Raw genomic sequence first — 22,833 nt, 5'->3', positions numbered from 1 at the left:
ACCTGGGATAAGCTACATCTCCTGAGGGTGCAGCATTACGTCTCCAGTCCCCTCAACTAGGTCCCCTGGTTTCCATCACTTCTCAACAGCACTTCAAATTATGAACCCGTTAACTGATGAATCCAGTGATGAAGTTAGAACCTCATGATTCAATCGCTTCTCCCAGGCCTATAAGCTGGCATCAGGCCTTCAGTGCATGGCCTTTGAGGGGCATTTTCGATCCAAACCAAAATGATGACCAATACCAGATTTCAGATTTTCACTCTTGACTTTATCAGTCAAGACTTGACTTCAGAAGAAACATTCCAAAGATGCACATTTACTGCCTTTTGAAGCTCTGCCCTCCTCATAATCAGACCTGGGCTTGATTTTCAGTAGATTTTCCTTGTGGCTGCAAACAATGAAAGAATCCTTAAAGCTGCCTTAGAGGTGACCCTCAAGTGGATACACTGCTTCCCTAGGTCTCACATTTTCCTTTCTAAGTTGTAACAAGTATAATTATCTACACATCGTATTTGTAAATGTTGCCCCCTCCAAAAGCAGTAGTCACATAATCTCCCACAGCTATGCCTTCCACCTGCTATTTGAATTAACTCAAAGCAAAAGCCTCTGTGATTGTGGTAGTCCTGCATGTCTGGATGTATTATCTACTGAGCATGAAGAGACATGTCTCTGTTGCTTTCAGGCGGGTGGTAATATGATTCCAAATTCCTGTCCTGAGGGGGCTGTTTTCTAGAAAGCCTATGGCACCAATTCTCTTTTCTGGAGTTTAAAAGATAGTAAAGTCTGACATAAAGCTTATGTGCTAATATTCTATGGCGGAATCAAATAACAAGGCAGTAGGCACGAGGGAAAGTGTGAATTAAGGTAGGAAGGCAAATCAAATGCAAACTGTCATAGAGTTGGCCTATGCTTAAGAAAACAGTTATTTCTTCTATTATGTGAGGTGTCTCTGTTCAGAATAGCTCATGGGAGAACAGAGGGGACTGTTCCTGCCAGTTGGCTCCCATCTCCTTTCTGTTCTAAGTTAACTTTCCATACCTGTGAGTTGTGTGATCCTACACCTCAAATGCACATTTCATTTGAAACCAGAAATAGAAAGTGGGAAACCCAGTTCCCAAGGGTTTGATTGGGTTAGGCCTGGGTGGTTGAGGGTCTGATGAGGTGGGTGTGAATGAGGCCCTGGTGACAGTGGCTAGGATGTTCTAATGGGTAAATTGTCAGGGGCCCAGGAATTGATGCCCCTGGTAAAAATAGGAATCAGTCATCTACTCTGTGCTAAGAACTGCACAGCATTTATCTCATATCTAGTCTTCATGAATAACCATAAATGGATGCATAACTATTTACCTTCTATAGAAAACTGAAGTTCTGTCTTACATATCTAGAAAGTGACAGAGTATTTGAAGTCAGTGAAAACGGCAGTATTTGTATTCTTCCAAGTTAATGCTTCTGTCTTTATTGATTTCTCTCTCCATAGACCACCCCATTCATCTATCCACACATACATTGTGTGTGTGTATATATATATGTATATATATACATACAGATACATATATATATATACACATAACTGCATATACATGCGTAACTATGTATATGGTTATATATATTTATGTATAATATATATTACCTTAGTATATCTACTCTTCTAAAGCTTCCCAGCAAAAGATGGAGAATGCCTATCAGTGGTGATTGTTATATGTTGATCTGTCATCAGAATGACAAAGCAAAACTTCCTTTCATTACCATGATCTATCATTTAGACCTATAAGCTACAAGACCCTAAACAAAACTATGACACAACAAATGAACTCCAATAAATGATGTGTTGCCACCTAGACTTAGGCTGAAACCATGAAAAAGTCTTCACGAAATTAATGGCTAACAATTCCTTGTAGCCCATCTATCATTTTCATTTAACGGATACAATCTCTGCTCTTCACATGGACAAATCCAAAGTCACGTTCATGTAAAGAGCATTTTGTTTTTTTAAGACAGGGTCTTGCTGGCTGGCCTGTAACTCAATATATAGAAGACTGGCCTTGAACTCAGAGATCCACTTGCCTTTGTCTCCCAAGTGCTGGGATTATAAACATTCACCACCATGCCTGGTCGTAAACAGTATTTTTTAAATGTGTTCTCTGAACCGCTTATAAGTATTATGCTCTCTCACACAGACTTAAAAACAGTTACAACACCAACCCCAGGACAAAGCAGGAGTAAGTTCTAGGGACTGACTGTTGTATACCACCTGGTTAAATAAAAGTTAAAAGTAGGGCTTTGGTAGCAACTTGGAAAGAAAAATTTTTTTTGCCTTGACTGATTCATTTAGAGATTTGTAAGTATGCAGATAAGTTTTTGTTATATATTCAATCTTTAAACATCTGTTCTCAAAGATATTCAACTACAAATAGAAATACGATCACATTTTTTTTCAGTCATACAATCCTTTGTTCTGGTGTATTAGAGAAAGCGAAGTTTCCTATTTTTTTGCCTGTTTAAGCTTTGCTTTTGCTGTTAAGGCTTTGCTGGTCTAAAAAATAACAACAGCAGCTGGAGAGATGGCTCAGTGGTTAATAGCACTGTTGTTCTTACACATACATGGTGGTTCACAATTGCCTATAATTCCAGTTCCAGGGGAGCCAATGCACTCTTCCATCCTCTGTGGGCACCTGTACCCTTGTGGTATATACAAATACACTGAAGCCTACAAACACACATAGTATAATAAAATAAATCTTTAAAAAAATCTTAATAAAAATGACGATTAAACAAAAAAAAATACCTCCTGTGAGCAGGGCATGGTGGTGCACACCTGTGCTCTCAGGATGCAGAAGGCTGAGGCAGGGGGATCTTGAGTTTGAAGACAGTCTGAACTGCACAGTAAGAGCCTGTCCCAAGCACTTTTTTTAAAAACTTCCAAATGAAAAGAACACAAAAATTTATGTTCTAGTTTGTTTCTCCATTGCTGTGACAAAACACTCTGACCAATACCAACTCGGGGAGGAAATGGTTTATTTAAATTACATCTTCTGGGTCACAGTTCATCACTGAGGGAATCCAAGACAGGAACTCAGGGCAGGAACCTAGAGGCAGGAGCTGAAGCACAGCCCATGGAAGAACGCGGCTTACTGAGTTGCTCCCCTGGTCCGTGCTCAGCCTGCTTTTTTATACAACATAGGCCCACTTGCCCATGGGTGGCACCATCCATAATGGGTTGGGCCCTCCCACATCACTCAGTAATCAAGAAGATGCTCCACAGACATGGCCAGTCCAATGGAGGTAATTCACCAATTGAGGATCCCTCTACCCGGGTGTGTCAAGTTGACAACCAAAGCTATCCAGCACAACTTCTATATGCAGATAGTAACTGTCAGCAGAACTGAAGAATGGGTTTAAAGTGAAGGAAGTTGCTTGAGACTGGACTTGAAGGAGAAATGATTACTCCGCCTTCTCCACCTCCAGCTGTCTAACACTTTTCCCTGCCACTGGGTGATATTAGTCATGGTGGCAGACTCATGAGAGATACCAGGGATGTGATACCATAGCAACAGGATCTCTTCCTTTTCCTACTTGGATGCTCGAGACCCAATTGTGAAAATATTAAGCCAAAAGATGTGTCAATATGGTTATTTAATTATGGCTCCTATAAAGAAAGCCATCTCTCTACTAAAATATCAGCAATCCTAGAACATGCAAAATGACTGAAACTGGGAAGGCCAGAGGTTGTGTGAGGATAAGGTATACTGTGTGTGTGTGTGTGTGTGTGTGTAAGCATAGTCATGTGCATGCAGATATACATGTAAGCACATGTTCATGTATATGTATGTACTTAATGTGAAGGCCAGAAGACAATCTCTGGTGTCACTCTCAGGAAGACTCCACCTCCTTGGAAGTAGGCTACACAGGTTGACTAGAGAGCCCCAAAGATCGACCTTTCTCTGCCTCCTCAGCACTGGGATTACACGTATGCATCACTGGGGCCAGTTATTTTTATCTGGGCTCTGAGTGTTTCACTCAGATCCTTGTGTTTGAAGGGCAAAAGCATTTTACCAACTGAGCCACAGTACTGCTTTAGAAACAAAAATAATAGATACAAATTGCTTGAGTAACACTCCAGAGTGACTTTGAAAGGTCACAGGGACTTTGTGGTTCTTAACAACTTAACAACAAATACCTTTGTTTAGTGCAAAAACAGAACCAAAACCTGAGAAGAAATAACACTAAAGCAAACCTTAAACACAATTCAATTACCTTCGATACAAAGACACAAAGACCACCGTAGAATTCATTTTTACTTTATTAACAATGTGGCTTACCATGTTTTCAAGTAAAAAGGGTTTTTTCAATTAGAATAAAAATTAAAATATAACTCTGATATAGATTTTCATTTATGTACATGGAAACATATATACAGAATTTAATCTTACAGCAAACTAAGAGCATGCCCTTTGTCCTTCAAATTTCAAAAGAAAAGACACTGTTTATTTGTCTTTTATGCACCAAAACACACACAAGATGAATCAGATTTCAATACAAACTCTTCAAAGTAGAATGTGAAAGTTAAAGAGCTTTCACCATCCATAACAGGGTCTTCTCTATTCACAGAGATCAACAGAGATCATGCTAGCTTCCATTTTGAACAACAGGCGAGATGATTAATTTTTCTATTACTAAAGAAAAACCCTTCCTTTCAAATTTCCATCCGAAGGTAATTTTCAGGAAAAGACTATTCTAGAACTTTCTTCAGTGTACCCCTTTGGCCTGCCTGAAGTACTGCTCTGCCTTGGTTCTGTGATATGACCTACATCCTCACTGGTGCTAAGTCCTGGCCACTGAAAAAAAAAAAAAGTCTCTATATCAGGAAATGGAGTCATTATTCATCATTTAAACCACAAAGGCTTTTAACCAAAACCCCAGGAGGCAAGGTAGGACTGCAATTACAGTTTTTTTAGGTAAATCACGTAGGTCACAAATAGCAAAATCTGATTTTGTGAGATCATGTTTTGGATACCTGTAAATCACCCTAGTGATAAAAGCTTTGTGAATTAATAAACTTAAAAAGTCAACCAAGTTAAAGTGAATACTTTTTAGAAAATTTGTGAACAGAAAGAAATAGTGAACAAGAGGAGCTTTAGGTTGTATGGTTGCCATGGTAACCTCCCTTGTTACTTAATTATTGCACCATAGAGACACAGCCAGCGTATGTCTCCAAAGATTTCTTCCTTAAAAGCTACAGATAACTTAATTTACAACTTTCTCCTTTCAAATAATTGCACACCCAATCACAGCTTTCTAAAAACAGAACAAAGAGGAATCAGAGCCTAGATTCACTATCTTAACCCCAAAAGCAGCAATATCCAGTCACAACAAAGATCTTACTACTGTTTTCTGTTCTAGTTCTATATACAGAAATAAATATCAATGGGTGTTCTACAAAATAAATATGAAAAGCCAAGTGCTTCCAAAACTAAGGGGTGACAGCTCTCAGAAAGTGGTGTCTGGTATAAGACAGAAGACAGACCCAGTATTTGCTGTATACAACACTCAAGATTCTACGAGATAGTTTAGAAAAGACTCATCTTCAAAGGGCTGATCAAAAGGAACATTCTAGAGGTGGCAGTAAAGGTCAGATGTGGCAGTGTTAAGGTTTGGATCATTTTAATTTATTGAGGAACAAACGAAAGCAAACGCGGAAGGAGATCGTTTGAGTGCGATCAAACAAGGGTTAGGAGCTCAAATAGCTGTACAGCTGAAATGCTGTCTGTGACTCAAGCTCTGATCAAAGGATCTAATTTTCAAAGTGACAGACGAGTTCTCCATGCTGTGGAACTCTGTGAAGGACACCATTGCTGAATAGCAAAGATCTATAATGCCTATAGTACCCAGCCTTGTTCGGAGTATGTTTTATTTTGTGGACAGGATATCTTTACAACACAGTCTAAATGCAGTCATGTTAGGGGTTGAAACAAGCTTCCTACATTTTAGGTGGCAGTAAGTAACGGACTGATGGACTCTCATTATTTAAGCTGAGGTGGCACTTCCATGCCTCAGGTTACATGGCTCAGACTGCGAGGTGTCTGCTTGGCTGGTTACAGGAAGCAATGGGTGATGTGAAGGCTCAGGTGCATAAAGGAGAGGATGTTGGTTCCAGAAGGTGAATAGAGAGATAAGAGAAGATACCAACCAGGAAAGGCATGGAGTGAGAGCATCATTTGAGGGTAGACTGTGATATTTTTGGTATACAGGCTGTGGTGGTATTGGGGTATATGTTTAAGATCTACAAGAGCAAAATGTTCCTTGGAAATCAGCTGTGTGTTTAAGACAGAAGCTGGTGGGAGGTGAGTCTAGATAGAAACAAAACCCACTTTACAATCCAGTAACAAAATTGCTGCTCACATGAAGAGTGCATCATGGTGGAAATCCCCAGGGAATCAAAGCTGAGGGGCCTCTCATACCCTTCAGAGGAAAAGGGCCCTCCCTGGTCCTTAAATATTTCTCAAGTCTTTATAGGGGGCTGGGGGACAGCACACCCACAGCGGCTATGAGGGTGGCCCAGGACCAGCTGTTCTTTTGGTGTGGATTCTGCCATTTCTCCCTTGTTATGTGCTTTCAAAGCTGAAGATTCTGAGTGAGGCTGAAATGGCCAGTGCACCATACAAAGAGACTCAAGTCAAACTTCAGAGCCGGAGGATAAGGCAAGGCTTGAACATTTGTTTCCACAGGAAGCAAGGTTTTCCCATCAGTGGTGGCCATATATCCTGCCTGGGTTTCCCGTTGAGCACCCTTCCATCTCAGTGTGTGGGCTCGGGAGACTCCCAGAACAATCACCTTGTTCTGATGCAGCCCCTCCTCCTCCTCTTTGCTCTTACTGGAAATGGCACGAGAAGGTGACATTTGTTCTGAAAGTACACTGTTGTATTGCATTTCTGTCATAGCCTCATCTTGGTTTCAATGCAATAGAAAGAGCTCAGTTTGCAATGGCCACAGCAAAGGATCAAAAAGGAGTCAACTCAGGGAAAACGCCACCAGTCTTGAAGTGGCTGACCTTTCCAACCATGAGCTAGAGTGTGACTCCACAGGACTGAACACTTACAGCCAAAAGCATGTGGCTGAGAGAGCAGGGCTGGGAAATTGAAGAAGGTTCAACCTGTAACCTGTAGCTTAGAAGAGAGGAACCCAGCTGCAAAGCCAACCACACACATCACACATAGCTCCATGCAGGACACCACCCATTAGAGGTGCACAGGCAGATCCATTCAACAGATGTCTACAGCTTGATGTAGAAAACCAGCTTCAGCTAGAACTAAAGAACCCTAACCACAACGAATTTGCTTTCTATTTCCATCCACAGCAATTGCAGAATGTTAAGGGTCAGCATGAGTTGTCATAGTTTTCAAAACCTGACAGATCATCACACCTTAAAATGTTGCCAAAATACAAGCAGCCACCGGCCCATGACACTACGTTACCAGAACTGTTGAAACTCTAGTCAAATAGAAAAGATCAACATAATTATGGCAAAACATGAAAAACCACAAAGCAAAACAATAAAACTCATAAAAGTGTGAAGTTAAGCCTCAAAGTGAAGGTCCATTTTTAAACAAAATAAAGGTTTAGTTTCCTTGTGTAAGCTTTAAAAGGCATGGAGGTGACCACCAATCAGAATATACCATATTCCCATTTGGGTTTGTAAGAGCATGTTGAATCACTCATGAGGAAGCACAAAGCGCTGGGTATAAAAGGTCAGCCAGTTTTCAGTCATTGATTTCTCTAAAAATTCCTCATAATTTACCAAAATTGTCCCTGAAACTTCATAAGCAACTCCAAAGCTAGGGTGAAATACAGGAATTCTGTGGCCACACTTTTTCCCAATTGGGTCAATCTAGACGATTCCTTTCCAGCAGGAGTGAGGGGGACGGAAGGGGGATGGCATACTTGTTGTCACATTGCTAAGTGTCCAAACTTGTCCTTCAGTTTGAACTGAGGTCATAGAGGTGGGACGTCACCCAAGGACATAGAGTTGATCATTAACAAACAGGATGAGAACCAGTTGGGTCCAGATCCAGTATTCACTGTTATGTCATGCCAGGGGCTGCTGCTTCTTCTGCCTGCTTGCTCTATGCATGGCAAGTAGGGGTGGAACCGAGCAGAAGAAAAGCTCAGAGGAACTTGTTTGCAGGGCCCAGCTGTGCTGATTATGTTCTTGGTAGATATAACTAGCCCACAAAACATTTTCCTTAAATCTCTTCTCCCTGTTTGCCCTCCTCTGAAAGCTTTTTCTTCAATACAGAATTTGACACTTCCCTAGAGTAGCCACTTTCTGACCTGCTCACAGTGAACTCAGAACTACGTGATGATATGGTTCTATAGGCAACTGTGGAGGGAGCTTGCCTCCACAGAGGTTCTAGGCTCGGATCATGAAAGAATAGTCTCCCTACTATGAGCAAAAAGGCACCTCTGACAGAGGATGGAGCTTAGTATTTCGTTTTGTATTATTTATATTAACATTCCGAAACAGAGCCCACAGCTGTGTCAGAGAAGGAGTTGCTGTTAGGATCAAGCTGCGTGGATAGCTCAAGACTTTAAACCACCATCACTGTACAGAGAGGAGAGATGCATCTATAAATGTGCCTGAGTGAGTAGCAAAAACTAGTAGCAAGGGGTCAGGTATTCTCCTTGGTCACAATCGAGAACACATCAAGTGTGTTCATCTCAGTTCTCCATGAACACAGACCTCACTGTAGGAAATCTTGCTTGCAGGAAGTTGTGTGGTTTAAGTGGGAGAAAAGCAAAACACAGAGATTAAGAAGCAACTCCAGATCCCAAGAGGGTTTGATGCAGAACTTTAATTACACTTCCCAGCAGCTACTGCTGTGGTCCCTCTGTGTGCTTTCAAAACATGGAACCATCAAACCACGGTGCTTGAAGGAGGTCTTGGGCTTTGGGCCTGTGGGTAATCTTCACTGAATGTACCACTTTTCCTAGCCCACAAAAATCAAAATCTCAATCCTAAAAACCTTCACAAACACAGCATCACCAGAATCATGATCCACTTCCCGAGAAGGTAGAGTTAGTTGGCATACTGGGCATAGAAAGCCACTTTCACTCTCTCGATCTGATGGCACAGCTTGATAGCGGGTCCCAGCTTCAGCTCCATGCACTCCTGCACTGTCGGAAGGGTCAGCAGTAGGAGAGCCTGTCCATCGATGTCCTGCCAGAAAATAAAGCCACTTTAGATGAGGGGGAGGGCATACATGGAAGACAGGGTATCCATGGCATTTGTCATGTCAAGCTTTTTCCTAGAGGCTGTTCCTATTGCATTTAATTTGGGAGAGTGTTGTCAGAGATCCAGCTTGGTTTGATGACTTTCAAGTCTCTGTGTTAATAATATGTATGTGTGTGTATAGTCTGTGTATGTTTGAGTGAGTGTGCAGTGACCTGTGTATATGTGGAGGTCAGAGGACAAGCCCAGGTGTCGGTGCTCCTTGCCTCCCACCTTGTTTGAGACAGGGTTTCTCATGTTCACTGCTACACATGCCAGTCTAGCTGCCCCACAAGCTTGATTGTCTAGTCTTTGCCTTCCATATCTCAGTTGCTAGGGGTGCTGGGATTATAGATGCATGTGTACTACTGTGTCTGGCTTTTTACAGGGGTTCTGGAGAATCCAAACTCAAGCCATCAAGCCCAAAAAGTCAGTGCTTTACCCACTGACCCATCTCCCAACTGCCCCCCAACAAAACTATTTTAGGTCCTGTGGTATATTCACGTCTTCTCTGGTGGGTACAAATGAATGGAACAGATAAGAACCTGAGTTCAGATCCACAGGCTCCAAGCTAAGGCTAGGTGCAGAGCACATGCCTGTAATCTCAGCACTACGAAGGAACAGCTAGTAGGATCTCTGGAGCATGTTGACCAGTCAGTCTAGGCCAGTAAGAGAGCTCCAGATTCAGTGAGAGACTCTGTCTCAAAAAATAAGGGGGGAGACTGGAGAGATAGCTCAGCTCCTCTTGCAGAGGACTAGAATTTGGTTCCCAGCACCCACGTTGGGCAGTTCACAACCACCTGTAAGTCCAGCTACAGAATCTGATGCCCTCTTCTGGCCTCTGTGGGCACTTGCACTTACACATACGTGCTAACAAACATACACACACACACATAATGGAGAAATAAGATCATTGAAAAAATTTAAAAACATAAGGTGAAGAATGATTGAGGAAGATATTCAGTGTTGACCTGTGCCCTCCACACACAGATGCCACACACAGATGTCAGTTCAGATGCCCTTCTGCGCCAGCCCCGGTGCATGGCCTTTTATCCTGTCCTTGGACTTCCCCAACAAGAAGTGCAAACAGGAAAGAACTTCCCACCCCACTTCTTGCTCAGCCAGCAGCAAAGATGAAAGGGTTCTCAGTTTGGGGGATTCAAGCTGGAAGCACACTTCACACTCTCTGGTGTGAATTTCAAGCTTGGCAATGTGGAACCGAGGCAGATGGAGGCCATGACTTTGAACTGCTGTTACTAAGAGCTGGTTTATCTAGGTCTGTCTTAGACTATGAACTAGGAACACAAGCTGAATGAAACCCTATTTGCAGGAAGATGTGTGCAGGCAGAGTAAAAGCCAAGCAACCTGATTAATGGGAAATTCTTCACCCTCCTTTTTAACTGGGAAAAATTCACCACAAAAGTAGCCTTGAGACTTAAAAGCAGGAAGTACTTAAAATGTAGTCTGTCCATTGTTTGGACCACTGGAGAGCCTATGACGACCACATATCGGTTCTCTACTCATTTTCCATCCCCGTTAAATGGTGGAAAATGCAATCTCAGTGTTAGCATTTCGAGATGGCCATGCTGATCCTCAATCAGGCCTGGTTTCCACACTGCCTGCTCAAAGGAGCTCGGTTTGGCAGTCTCACAGAGTTACTCTCAGGGAAGACTGGTGGCCCTTCAGGAACTGCTGCTGACTAATGTGACTGACCCTAGGCTCACCCTAATGATGGGCCCTGTCTGGTACAGACTGCATGTAGCCAGCACGCACTGCTTCTCACAATGGGGTGGGAAGGATAAAAGGGCAGACTGGAACAAAACCGGGCAAAAGCGAACACGGTCATGACACTGAACCCTGTGAGAGAATGAGGGGTTACTACACCACCTTTCTCAGATGGGACCTTCGGTTAAGTTTGCAAAAGGTTTGCTTTTTTCCTTGTAGTTTATACCAGACCTCACAGATGGTCTAATTTTCCTAAATATGCTTGTATATCATTCAGAAATGCTGGTAGGTCACTTATATCAAACAGAATCATCATTGACTACTAATTTTAAGGAGATGGACTCTGGTAAGATCTACAAATGAAAATTAAATGGACTCACCATACCTGGACAACAATTTTAAAGAAATAAAATATGACATAATATAAAAAATGACATACAACACAAAAGTTATACTTAGGACATGGAATCTTTATACTTGTTTTGATAGAGTTTTGTATAGGATATGATAGTTCCTTAAGGAATGTATCAGGGTTGTTGTGGCTTGTTAAATGCTTAGTGGCCAAGCTGATGGGCTTTTTGGGCAATGAATGGATCTTGAGGACTCTGACTTAACCAAGAGATTCATCCCTGTTGGATTCAAAATATTATGGTCCTATTGGAAGTACTTAGTGGAAGAAGGCCACTGATAACATTCCCAGGAAAGATAGACCTTGCTCCAGGCTCCTTCCTGCTTCTGGTTCTGCTTTCTGTCACCACGAAGTGAGAGGCTCTGCTCCACCAGGACTCTGTTCACAAGTCAGCAAACAACAGAGCTACACAACCAAAGACTGAAAGCTCTGAACCATGAGTCAAGATGAAACGTTCCCCTTTGAACCGTAATGAAAAATGGACTAACACATAGATATCAGTCAGAGTTAGGAAGACGAGGAGGCTTTTCACACAGAGCTAAAGCTGTCCGTGATCCCGAGATGTTTTCATACAGTAAATCACTGATCCAGGCAGTCTGCTTCTCATGTAAGCAGACCGGTAAGCGACAGGTGAACAAACAGAGTTGTTCAGATGCAATGCTGTGCATTTCCAACAAAATTACAGATGCTTGGACTCCTACTGTGTCATGTAGATATTCACAGGAAGAAACTATAGAGTATAGATTTTTATTAAAGTGTCGCCTCATGTCAGAAGTCAAAGGCACATATGCTGGTAATGGGAAGTTTGTAATTTCTGCAATTGCTCCTGGTGTTCAGATGCAACTGAACTCTGAGTTCCTAATCCAGGGGCATGAATGCACCCAGCTACCACCATTCTGTGCACTGTGATCTCGTGTACAGGCTGGTGAGCAACACCTCTAGATGCCTAGTTCATCTGACAGCTCAGAAGATTCTGACAGTGACCCAAAGGAGTCCTCACCCAATTAAAGCTGTGGCGTTTGGGCAAAAAGACAATAGAACAAAGTAATACAAGGAGGTCATTAACCGTCTAATGGAACAGGAAAGGATTCAGGTATCCACACACTTTGGACAACACAGCAGGCAGTGCTTTTTTTATTATAATGGGTAAAATTTCCTGATGTGAAATGCAAAATTAAATGGGAACAAGGCTCATCCATTAAAGCCTACTTAAAGTCCAAATGAAAAACAAAGCTTTTAACTAATGTTAGAGGAGGTGGCTGGAGGAAGCCTTTGCCCACTGTTTGAGTCCTCAGTGGGAATGTGTCAGCAATATTCATTTCCTTGAATTGTTCTGAAGTACTTCTAGAAACTAGTCTTAGCAGTTCCATAAAGTAGGACTTAATATTAGTAGCATTAGCTTACCCCCCCCATCATCCAATTTGCACCAAGTATCAAGCACCTACTAACCACATAACCTTTTATGCTACAAATGGTCTTGAGTTCCCACAAAAATTAACATCTAGAAGTGACAAAATCTATCCTTTGTTCTGGCTCAATAGAAAAAAAAAAGGTTTCTTAGATTAAAATGGGGCATTTGAGCCTAAAATACAATAAGCCAAAAATAAAACTTTAGATTTTATATAGAATGCCATATTTCCTAACCATATTTCAGATATTATAAGGCATGCAGCAGGTGCTTAATTGGTACATGTTGAATGTACATATGAACCAACACATACACAGTGACATATTGAAGCTATACAGACAGCATTTGTCATGTATTTGAATATAACAGTTTTTGTTTATTTGCTTTAGCCTGGACCACAGTGAATTAGCACCAAACTTGGAAAACACTTGCACCAGGCAGAACTTTACTTGGGTTTTCTCCCCATTGCTTACTTCGTTTTCAAGATGCAGATGTAGTTCAGCCATGAGACTCATGTTACCTGAGTTACATGACAGGCCAGTCCACTTTTCCTGTTTGTGTGTTATGAAAAAGGGACAGGTCATCACCCCAGTTCATTAGGGCAGAAAGTATTTCTCCTTGCCTGTCTTTCAATGGACCCAGAGAGGAAGAGCTCCGAACGTCAGAAGGCCAAGGTGGGGCCTTGTGTCTACTCCTGTTCATTACTTCTACGTGAACTTATCCGGTATCTGCAGAACATTCCAGGGTGAATTAGATGAATCATTTCACCTCCTGGGCATCTCTGGACAGGTCCGGGAGAGTTGGATACTGAAAATTGCTCTCTGGAAGGTTGGGGTAGAGGACTTGGACCATATTAATTTGCTATTTACAACCTATTACTGCATTGACTTAGAAGAAAAGTTGGAAAATTCCCTGCGTGAATGGGAAATGAGAGATTTTTTCTGTTTTTCTGTTGGAAAATTTGTCATCCTAGACTATGGACTTGCTGTATCTAAAACAGACTAGATAGATCTTTAATCAAATACATGGAAAAAGGTATTTCCTTTAAAATATGAGGTCTTAAAAGACAGATATTGACTCCGTGGGACATCACAAGATATTTCAACAACTTAAAAATTTATTCATTCATTTTTGTGTGTATGTGTGTTTGCCTTCATGAGTTTATGTGCCCCATTTACATATAGAAGCCTGCAGAGGCCAGAAGTGGGTATTGGCGCCCCTGGAACTGAAGTCAGAGGCAGTGTAGGCTGCCATATGACTGCTGGGCATTGAATCTGGGTCCTTTGGGGAGCAGTAAAGACTCTTAACTGCTGAGCCATCTCTTCAGGCCTTTAAAGATTTTTTTAATTTATTTTTAATTGTGTGTGTGTGTGCACATGTGTGCGCATGCGTGTGCATGTGCATCAAGGTACCCAAAAAGGCTAGAGTTACAGGCAATTGTTAGCTGCCGGACACGGGTACTAGAAACAGAACTATGGTCCTCGGCAAGAGCAGCAAGCACTCTTAACTGCTGAGTCATCTCTCCCACCCCCAAATTCCAACCAACAAAGTAGGCAAAGTAGAACAGGAACCACAAGCTCAAACTTTTTAGAAAAAGTCAGTGCCATGTGGGATCTGCGCATAATAGCCATTTGTTTTCATATTAATTTAATGGAGATCATAAATGAAAACTTTCTTCTTTCTGATGCCATATCATTACCTCATGTTGACTACAGTCATTTCAACTCCTGGATTACAAAACTCCTTTAAGGTACAGATTACATCAATGGTTTTAACATTTGTTTATCTTAAAACCACAGGATATGTGTGTGTGTGTGTGTGTGTGTGTCGACGTGTGTGCCTTAGAGGGTTAGAGGACACACTTGGAGGTAAGGCCTCGCCTTCTACCTTGAGAATGAGTCTCTCTTTCTCTGCTGTGAATGCCAGGCTAGTTGGCCTGCCTGCCATCTCACCATAACGGCACTAGGATTACAGATGTCATACCATGTTCAGTGTTACATGGGAGGTTCAAATTTGGGTCCCTATGTTTGTACAGCAAAGTGCTTTATCTGCTGAGCCATCCCCCAAGCTCCAATACCGTACATTTTAAACTCTTTCATGATGAAAAAAGGAAAGAAGGTAAGAAAACAGTAACGAAAACAGCATGAAATAGAACTCATGGACAGAGGACTTCCACTTCAGAAAGGCCGAGCAGGCACGTTTCCCTTGACTCTCCTACCAGCAGAACTAGAAGTGTTGGACATATACTAAATAGAAGTCTCTCAGAGGTAGAGAGAAGTAAACAGAGCAGCTGGGGAGGGTCTTCAGGACATGAGTGAATTACAATGCTGAGTTCTCTGCTCATTTTAGGGCTTGTTGATCTGCATGCCTCATATTCAAAGCTTAGAGCCGAAGCAGCAGGAAACCCAGATTTGCCCATAGGCACTGACCACAGGACCCATCCAAGCCAGCTGCTGTAGTCAAAGAGGGGCTCAGCAAGACACATGAAAGTCAAGGGCCCTACTGTAGCCAAACACCACTGGGAGGCATGACTTAGCAATGTCCGTGTCAGTTAAGATCTAGCAAGCAGGTAACGTCCAGCAAGAAGCCCTTGACCTCCAGCCCAATCAGGCTGTGACCAGGCACGTTAAGCTCCCATCAAGGTGGCATCTGAGATGAGGCAGGCTGCTCAGATTTTTACCCCTACAGATCAATAAAGCACAATCTCCCCAAGTTGGAATCAGTGCGGACTGGGGGTGGAGCCTGGATGCTCACTCCTCATCTGGCAGTAACAGGGGCCTTCCTGTCCCTGCCAGGTGGTGTCAGGGTCCTTGTAGCAAGCCAGGTGCACCACACCAGCTCAGAGACCTGGGTGGGCCCACTCAGAGGCGTCAACTACAGCTTGTAGAATACAGGGCACCTGGAACTTTACTCCTTAGCTGGTAAATCATGAGGAAGTCAGCTAAGATACACAGTCCCTTTCAGACCTATAGTCTCAGGGCTGGGGAGATAGCTCAGTCTGGAAAGTACTTGCCTTACAAGCACAGGGACCTGAGTTTGATTCTGAGAATTCATTTAAAAGGGCTGGGTATGGTGGTACACATAATCCCAGCACTTGAGAGGAAGAGACAAGTGGAACTCCGGGGTTCACTGACCAATCAGTCTAGACTACTTAGTCAGTCCAAGCCAGCCAGTGAGAGAATCTGTCTCAAAAAGAAAGTGGATGGCATTTGAGGAACAACACCCTGTGATATCCTCTCACCTGCATATGGACATGCATATATGTATACACACATATGTAACTGTGTATACATGAACACACATAGACTTAAACATGCACACACATACACATAAAGATCTGGAGCCTCAGAAAATGAATGGATGACACAGCAAGCAACGGTACCTGCTCCTGAAAGATCTTGGCCAGAGGTGCGCAGTCTGTCAGCTTAATGAACCGTACCACGTCGGTGACAGTCCACTCCAATGGGTTGCTTTCAAGGATCAACCTTTCTTCCTCTTCCTGCTTTGTTTCCTGCAGGATGGGGGGCGGGAGATAGTCACTGTACACTGCAAGATCAGCTAGGTCCTTTCTAATAGCCTCCAGCTCTCAGCTGCAGTGCTGGACCAGGGCCACCACCTCTTGGTCTTTCACTGAGCACAGAGACAGCCACAGGAACACAGTCTCTACGGTGTTTCCTAGCAGCCTGCCTCTCGTGATTTCTCTACCTAGGATGACTTGGGCAGTTTCAAAGATTAAAACTTGATAACAGAAGTACAGTGGGGCTGGGGAAATAACTGTCAGCAAAGTCCTTGACAGGCAAGCACGAGGACCTGAGTTTGATGCCCAGAACACATTAAAAAAAAAACGTTGGTGGTGCATACTTATAATGCCAGTGCTGGAGAAGTGGAGGACTTGGGGGGTTGGATGGCCAGCCAGCCTAACCTACTAAGCAAGATTCAGGCCAATGAAAGACCCTGCCTCAAAAAAAAAAAAGTGGATGGTTCCTGAGGAATGATATTTCAGGTTGACCTCTGACTTCCAGGCACAGGTATGTGCATTACACTGGCACACACACACACAAGGCACAGGGGCAGCAGATCTGGAATCCCTATTTCAGGAAATTGGGGGCCCGCTTAAGGATAAAGCATCTTTGATCAGAGAAGAGAGATACTGAGAACCACATGCAAATGCACATCGCAGCTCTGTTTCCACTGACGTTTGTGATGATGGTGCTAAGGACATTTATAGCTACTAACACACCACCTATGTGATTAGGAGATGTCTAGCATGCTGATTTTAGAGAGGTGTGCCATAGGGGAGAAAGGGGATGCAGAATGCAAGAGAGGGAATAGATGTGGAGATGGAATGTTGGATCCTAGTCCTAGAGGACTGAGCCTTACCCATCCATCTAACAGGAAGGTCTGGTGGGGTTAAAGCTGTTAGAAATGAAGGCATGAAGGTCAGCCCTGGGAAATCCTTTCTGATGTTTCATGACCCCCTCTGCCAAGAGGGGAAATCAATCTTTTGCCCTGGGACTTGGGAATTTTGATGAAACACCTACTGCTGTTTCTGATATTTTAAAGGGGTGTCCCTGAATGGGCCACACACCCCTCCGCTCTCTGAGCTCACCTCCGGGACCTCAGGCTTGGCTGGTGGGCCTTTGTCCCCTTCATCAGCGGAAGCAGTGATTGGTGTTGGGCGACTCCTTCGGGCTCTCTCTACTGGAGGCCGCTGAGCAGCCTCCGAACTGTTCCGCAGGGTCACAGCCCTCCGGGGCCGAGCAGAGGGTACCTCAGCAGATGAGGTGTCTGTCTGGTCATCCCGGAGCTCAGAGCCGGTCTCCTCACTAGCGGTGTCCTCCTCTGGGGCGTCTGCATCCTCCTCTTCAGTTTCCTGAGTGAAAGAGGAAGGTGTTTAGTGAGGTGGGTGGAAACGGACCTAAATAGGTGTAGCAGGGTGGCCTGCACCAACAGACATACAGCCAGGCCCTGACCCAAGCTCCCTTTCCTTCCCAAAGTAAAGTTTTAGCAAGGCTTGTCCAAGGACACCTCCCAAGGCCGAGCACATGGTACCAAAGATGCCCCTAATGCAGCCCTTTCCTACCCAAGTAGCTGAGCACACGAAAATGGTTCTGAGTACATATGGAGGCTGTGAGAGCTCTTCCTGTCCCCTGTTTCTATTCTACAGCAAGGCGTGGCTATAGCTTTCCAGGGGAAGCAGTCACATGGCGGCCAGGGCCGTGAGCTACACCTGGAATCCCAGTACTCAGGAACCAAAACAGGACAACAGTGAATTTAAGGTCAACCTGGGCTATACTGTGAGATACGGTCTCAAAATCAAACAAAAAGGTTGGGGCTGATGAGATACCTCAGTAGATAAAGTGCTTGTCATGCAACTATGAGGACCTCAATTTGGTCCCCAGAAGCCACATGAAAAACTTGGGTATGGTGACCCATGCTTGCAATCCCAATGAGGAGGTACAGACAGGTGGATCCCTGGGGCTCACTGGCCAGTCAGCCTAACCAAATTGGAAAGTTCTAGTTAAAAGTGAAAGACCCTATCTCAAAACCAATTAACAAGAACAAAAACAAAACAAAACAAAAAAGCAAGATGGACAGAGTGCTGAAGGGCTCCCGAGTTGACCTTTGGACTCTATATGCATGCAGACATAGGTGCATGAACACACACACACACACACACACACACACACACACACACACAAGTTTAAGGCAGGTCTGAATTATATAGGGAGATCCTGTCTCAAAACAGCAAGGGCTATGGTTGATGAATGACAGAGTGCTTGCCTATCATGTACAAGGCTGGATTTGATCTCCCTCACCACAAAAGAACAAAACAAAACAAAACACAGTCAAACAGGGCAGGGGAGGTGGCTCAGCAGGCACAAGTGCCTGCTGTGCAAACCTGTCACCCTGGGATCCCAGCATGGAAGGAGAGAATCAACTCTTTAAAAGTTGGCCTCTGACCTCCACATGTACCATAGTACACAGGTGTGTAATTATTCACACATACATAACATAAATAACATCCCCCCCATGCACGCACCACCTTCTGATGTTGGAAAGCACTTTTAAGGTGCTCTTACCTCCCCCGAGCCCGCTGTGAAGTCGACAGCAGAAGATCTCCGTTTCTTCTGCACAAAGATGGATTTCCGTCGTTTCCTTCTCCTGGCTGGTTTTGGATGTCCGCTCTCCATGCTGCTTTCCCCAATTGGGGGTTTAATGATCTTCTTTCTCTTTCCATAATAATAGGCTACAGGGAGGAAGATGAGTTTACTGAATATACGCAATAGTGGGTCCATTCCCAGAGTCTTAGAACACTGGGAGAGCTTGGCCTTTACTGCTCCCATTCCAATCTTTTCTTCCTCCCTCTGCAGCTCAGTCTCCATGAGCAGCAATACTCACTCTGAGAGATCCTAGCACTCTGAAGTTTTATAAGATGGGAAGTAGAATCAACCAACTTTTACTTCATTTCCAGGGTGTTTAACTGAGTTGTCATTTTCAGGGTACTTAACTGAGTTATCATGACTCCTTCCTTCCCCCTTTCCCCAGTGTCCTGGAAACTACAGGGAATCCTATTTGCACAGTAAACATTCAAGGCCAACTATAGCCCTCATTCAAGTCAGTTATCATTCAAGAACAGTTGCTACCCAGGAAATCCCTCCACTGGGCAAAGTGAGGTGATGTAGAAGTGATCGAGGGTGTGGGCGATACAGCAGGAAGTCGTTTGAAACACAAACAAAAAGGTTAAGGCCAGTCAGGTTAGAGAGACACCCGGATAGTGTGAATTGTGAACTTGACAAAAAGCTAGTATCGCCTGAGGGAAGGGTCTCTGGGGGTTATCTTGACCACATTAATTGGGGTGGGAAGACCAGCTCACTGTGGGTGGTGCCGTTCCCTGCTCGGGATTCCGGACTGTGTGGACTGTATTAAGAGCGAGCAAGGGAGCCGAGCACTAGCATGTAAGCATTCAGTACTCTCTGCTCCTGATTATGGATGCTACAGGACCAACTCCCTCTGGCTCCTGCTGCTGAGTTCCCTGCCACAACAGACTGTGTGCTGGATGCTTTAGTGCCAACTTGATACACCTGGGTTGGGGAATTACCTGCATTGGACTGGCCTCTGGCCATGTCCATGGGGCGTCTTTTTGATTGATGAGTGATGTGGGAGGGCCCAGCCCACTGTGGGTGGTGCTACCCCTGGGCAGATGGGCCTGTGTCACATAGAATGCAGGCTGAGCAGGGGCTAGGAAAGTAAGTCAGTAAGCAGCATTCCTCCATGGCCTCCCATGGAGCTCCAGCTCCTGCCTCCAGGTTCCTGCCCTGAGTTCCTACCTTGGGCTCCCTAATGAACTGTGACCTGGGAGATGTAAGACAAATAAACCCTTTCCTCCCCAAGGTGGTAGCGGTCAGAGTGTTTTGTCACAGCAATGGAGAAGCAAACTAGGACAGACTGCGAACTGGAACTCTGAGCCGAACACACTCTTTTCCCTTTAAGCTATTTTTCATCACAGCAACAAGGGAAAGAAACTAAGACCTTGTGTCAAACACCGACGTGGCTCAGCAGGAGAGAGTTTGCCCAGCGTGTACAACACTGGATTCTCTCCTATGATCCACCTCCCCTGTGGCAGACTGAAATGGGAAGGAATGTAAAACGGAGAGCACGGCTGACCTTTGGCGGTACTGGGAGCCTTTAAGCTATTTTTCATCACAGCAACAAGGGAAAGAAACTAAGACCTTGTGTCAAACACCGACGTGGCTCAGCAGGAGAGAGTTTGCCCAGCGTGTACAACACTGGATTCTCTCCTATGATCCACCTCCCCTGTGGCAGACTGAAATGGGAAGGAATGTAAAACGGAGAGCACGGCTGACCTTTGGCGGTACTGGGAGTGGAAGGCTTTGTGTGTGTGTGTGTGTGTGTGTGTGTGTGTGTGTGTGTGTACATGTGTATCTGTGTGTACAGAGGCAGATATAATAATGATATTGTAAAGCGTAACTCCTGGCTCCGACACGGAAGTGCCTACCGTGGCTCATAGAGCTTTGACCTCGTGGTGTGGGTCCTTACAGCCCTGCAGGTGGCTGGAACCTGGGCTGCAAAGCCAGCTGCTCTGTCACTGTCCCTGGAACCAGAGAGAACTGAAAGGAGATATAAGGAGCTCAGAAGTTGTAGATGAAAGTTTTCTGAGCTTGAGATGGCCACAGCAGGTGTTTCTGCAGGAGCAATCGGGGCGCAGAGTCTCAGAACAGAGGAAAGAACGGGCTTAGAGAAGGTGTCTGCTGAGGAAGAGGTCTCACAAGGTGATGGGCGTTGGCAGTGCAGCACTACAGGCTGGGAAGGCGGGGCCAGGTCAGAGTTCTGCACGGTGGGGGAGAAGCAACGTCATCTGGCAGCAAAGAAGGAAGGGGATGGCTTCTGTACCCTCCCGTGACGCACCTGAGAAGTTTTATGTTTTTTTAAAAAAAAACGTTTATTTATTTACTGCTGCATGTGGAAGGCAGAGGACAACTTTTGTGAGTGTGGTTTCTGCTTCCACAGTGGTTCCAGGGATCAACCCAGCTTACTAGGCAAGCGCTTTTTTACCTGCTGAGGCATCTCCCAGGTGTCTCTCTCTCTCTCTCTCTCTCTCTCTCTCTCTCTCTCTCTCTCTCCTCATCTACATCATACTCTTCCCTGAATGACTTTCTGTTTATTTTTTGGGAGGGGAGTCTTTTTGAGACAGGGTCTCCCTGTAGCCCCAGGTGGCCTGGAACTCTCTATGTAGACCAGCTGGCCTTGAACTCATAGAGATCCGCCTGCCTCTGCCTCCCAAGTGCTGGGATTAAAGGCCTGAGCCACCACACCCAACTTTCTGTTTTTAGTAAACTCCAATTCTGCTTCACACTGGCTCTTCCTGAAATTCTTTTCTGCATTGACGTCAAGGATCAGGTTTTACCTGAGTCAAGATCCCTAAGTAAGGGAGACCCTCAGGCTGCCAAGGGTGACTCCATGGAATTGTGTCTCTGTCCCTGATGCTGCTGACAGGTTTTTTTTACGGGCTTCGGTCACAGAAAGATAGAAATCAGGCCTTCTGAGTTCAAAACTCCACTCAGGGATGTATCACTGACTTTGGTTTGAGCAACTTAATTTAGGTTCTGCTGCTTCAGTTAAAACGAGCATGACGATCAGTCTTGCTGCACAGTTGCCAAGAAACCATTGGTACGGGCACCTGGGAGAGTTTCAGGGGAAGTATCTAGCAGGGGAGAAGTAGACTGGGTCAGAAGTGGTAGCTGAAGAAAGCATCATTAGCAGACATTGCTCATGCCTGCAATCCCAGCACAAAGAGGGCTGAAGTGAGAGGAGCCCTGAGAGTTGGACGCAACTTAACTGGGGCTACATTGTAAGTTCAGGGCCAGCCTGGACCACAAAATGAAAGTCCTTGTCTCAAAAAACCCAAACTGGGTTGAACCAAAGAAAAAAATTAGGATCATTACAACTAACTTCTGAGTGTAAGGACAAGAAATTAATTAGGGTTCCTAACCATTACTGATAATCAATATCATGTGTTTCTTTCAGCCACATGGCTTAAGAATCATTGGTCCACTGAAATTCAGGACACCACATATTTTTTCACTTCTTTTCTGAAGGCTGCCGATGACAGTCCCCCTGCTTTGAAGCATTCCATCCCTTCCTTATAGCAGGCTAAAAACATGATTCTGTCAGAGTGAATCTTGACAATTTCTCCAGAGTAATTCCTATGAGAAACTGTGTAAAACAGTAAAGAACAAAACGGCTACATCACGGCGCTGGACCAAGGTTTGTTTCAGATAGATAGATGATAGATAGATGATAGATATAGATATAGATAGATAGATAGATAGATAGATAGAGATAGATAGATGATAGATGATAGATAGAAAGATGATAGATGATAGATAGATATAGATAGAGATAGATAGATAGATATAGATAGATGATAGACAGATAGATAGATAGATGATAACATAGATTCATAGTTAGATACACAGATAGTTGATTGATGATTTTAGA

At 44.1% G+C, this 22,833-nt stretch overlaps 1 protein-coding gene across 3 annotated transcripts in view; it reads right to left on the bottom strand.

The window, feature by feature from the left end:
- Nucleotides 1-8,833: 8,833 nt before the first annotated feature.
- Nucleotides 8,834-22,833, bottom strand: part of Sfmbt2 (Scm like with four mbt domains 2) — a 229,799-nt gene continuing 215,799 nt past the window's right edge. For all 3 annotated transcript variants that reach the window (XM_017796107.2, XM_029559693.1, XM_029559692.1), the window contains exons 18-21: nt 18,894-19,060; nt 17,420-17,683; nt 16,193-16,321; nt 8,834-9,217 (exon numbers count right to left, since the gene is read on the bottom strand). In XM_017796107.2, the coding sequence (XP_017651596.1) occupies nt 9,077-9,217; nt 16,193-16,321; nt 17,420-17,683; nt 18,894-19,060 (701 nt within the window). In that variant the 3' untranslated portion in view covers nt 8,834-9,076. The remainder of the gene's footprint in view (nt 9,218-16,192; nt 16,322-17,419; nt 17,684-18,893; nt 19,061-22,833) is intronic.

This window comes from Nannospalax galili, unplaced genomic scaffold (assembly GCF_000622305.1).
Source record: "Nannospalax galili isolate Female #2095 unplaced genomic scaffold, S.galili_v1.0 scaffold209, whole genome shotgun sequence".
Lineage (NCBI taxonomy): Eukaryota > Metazoa > Chordata > Mammalia > Rodentia > Spalacidae > Nannospalax > Nannospalax galili.
Note: the sequence above shows the minus strand (reverse complement) of the source record. Positions and strands in the feature narration are given on the sequence as shown.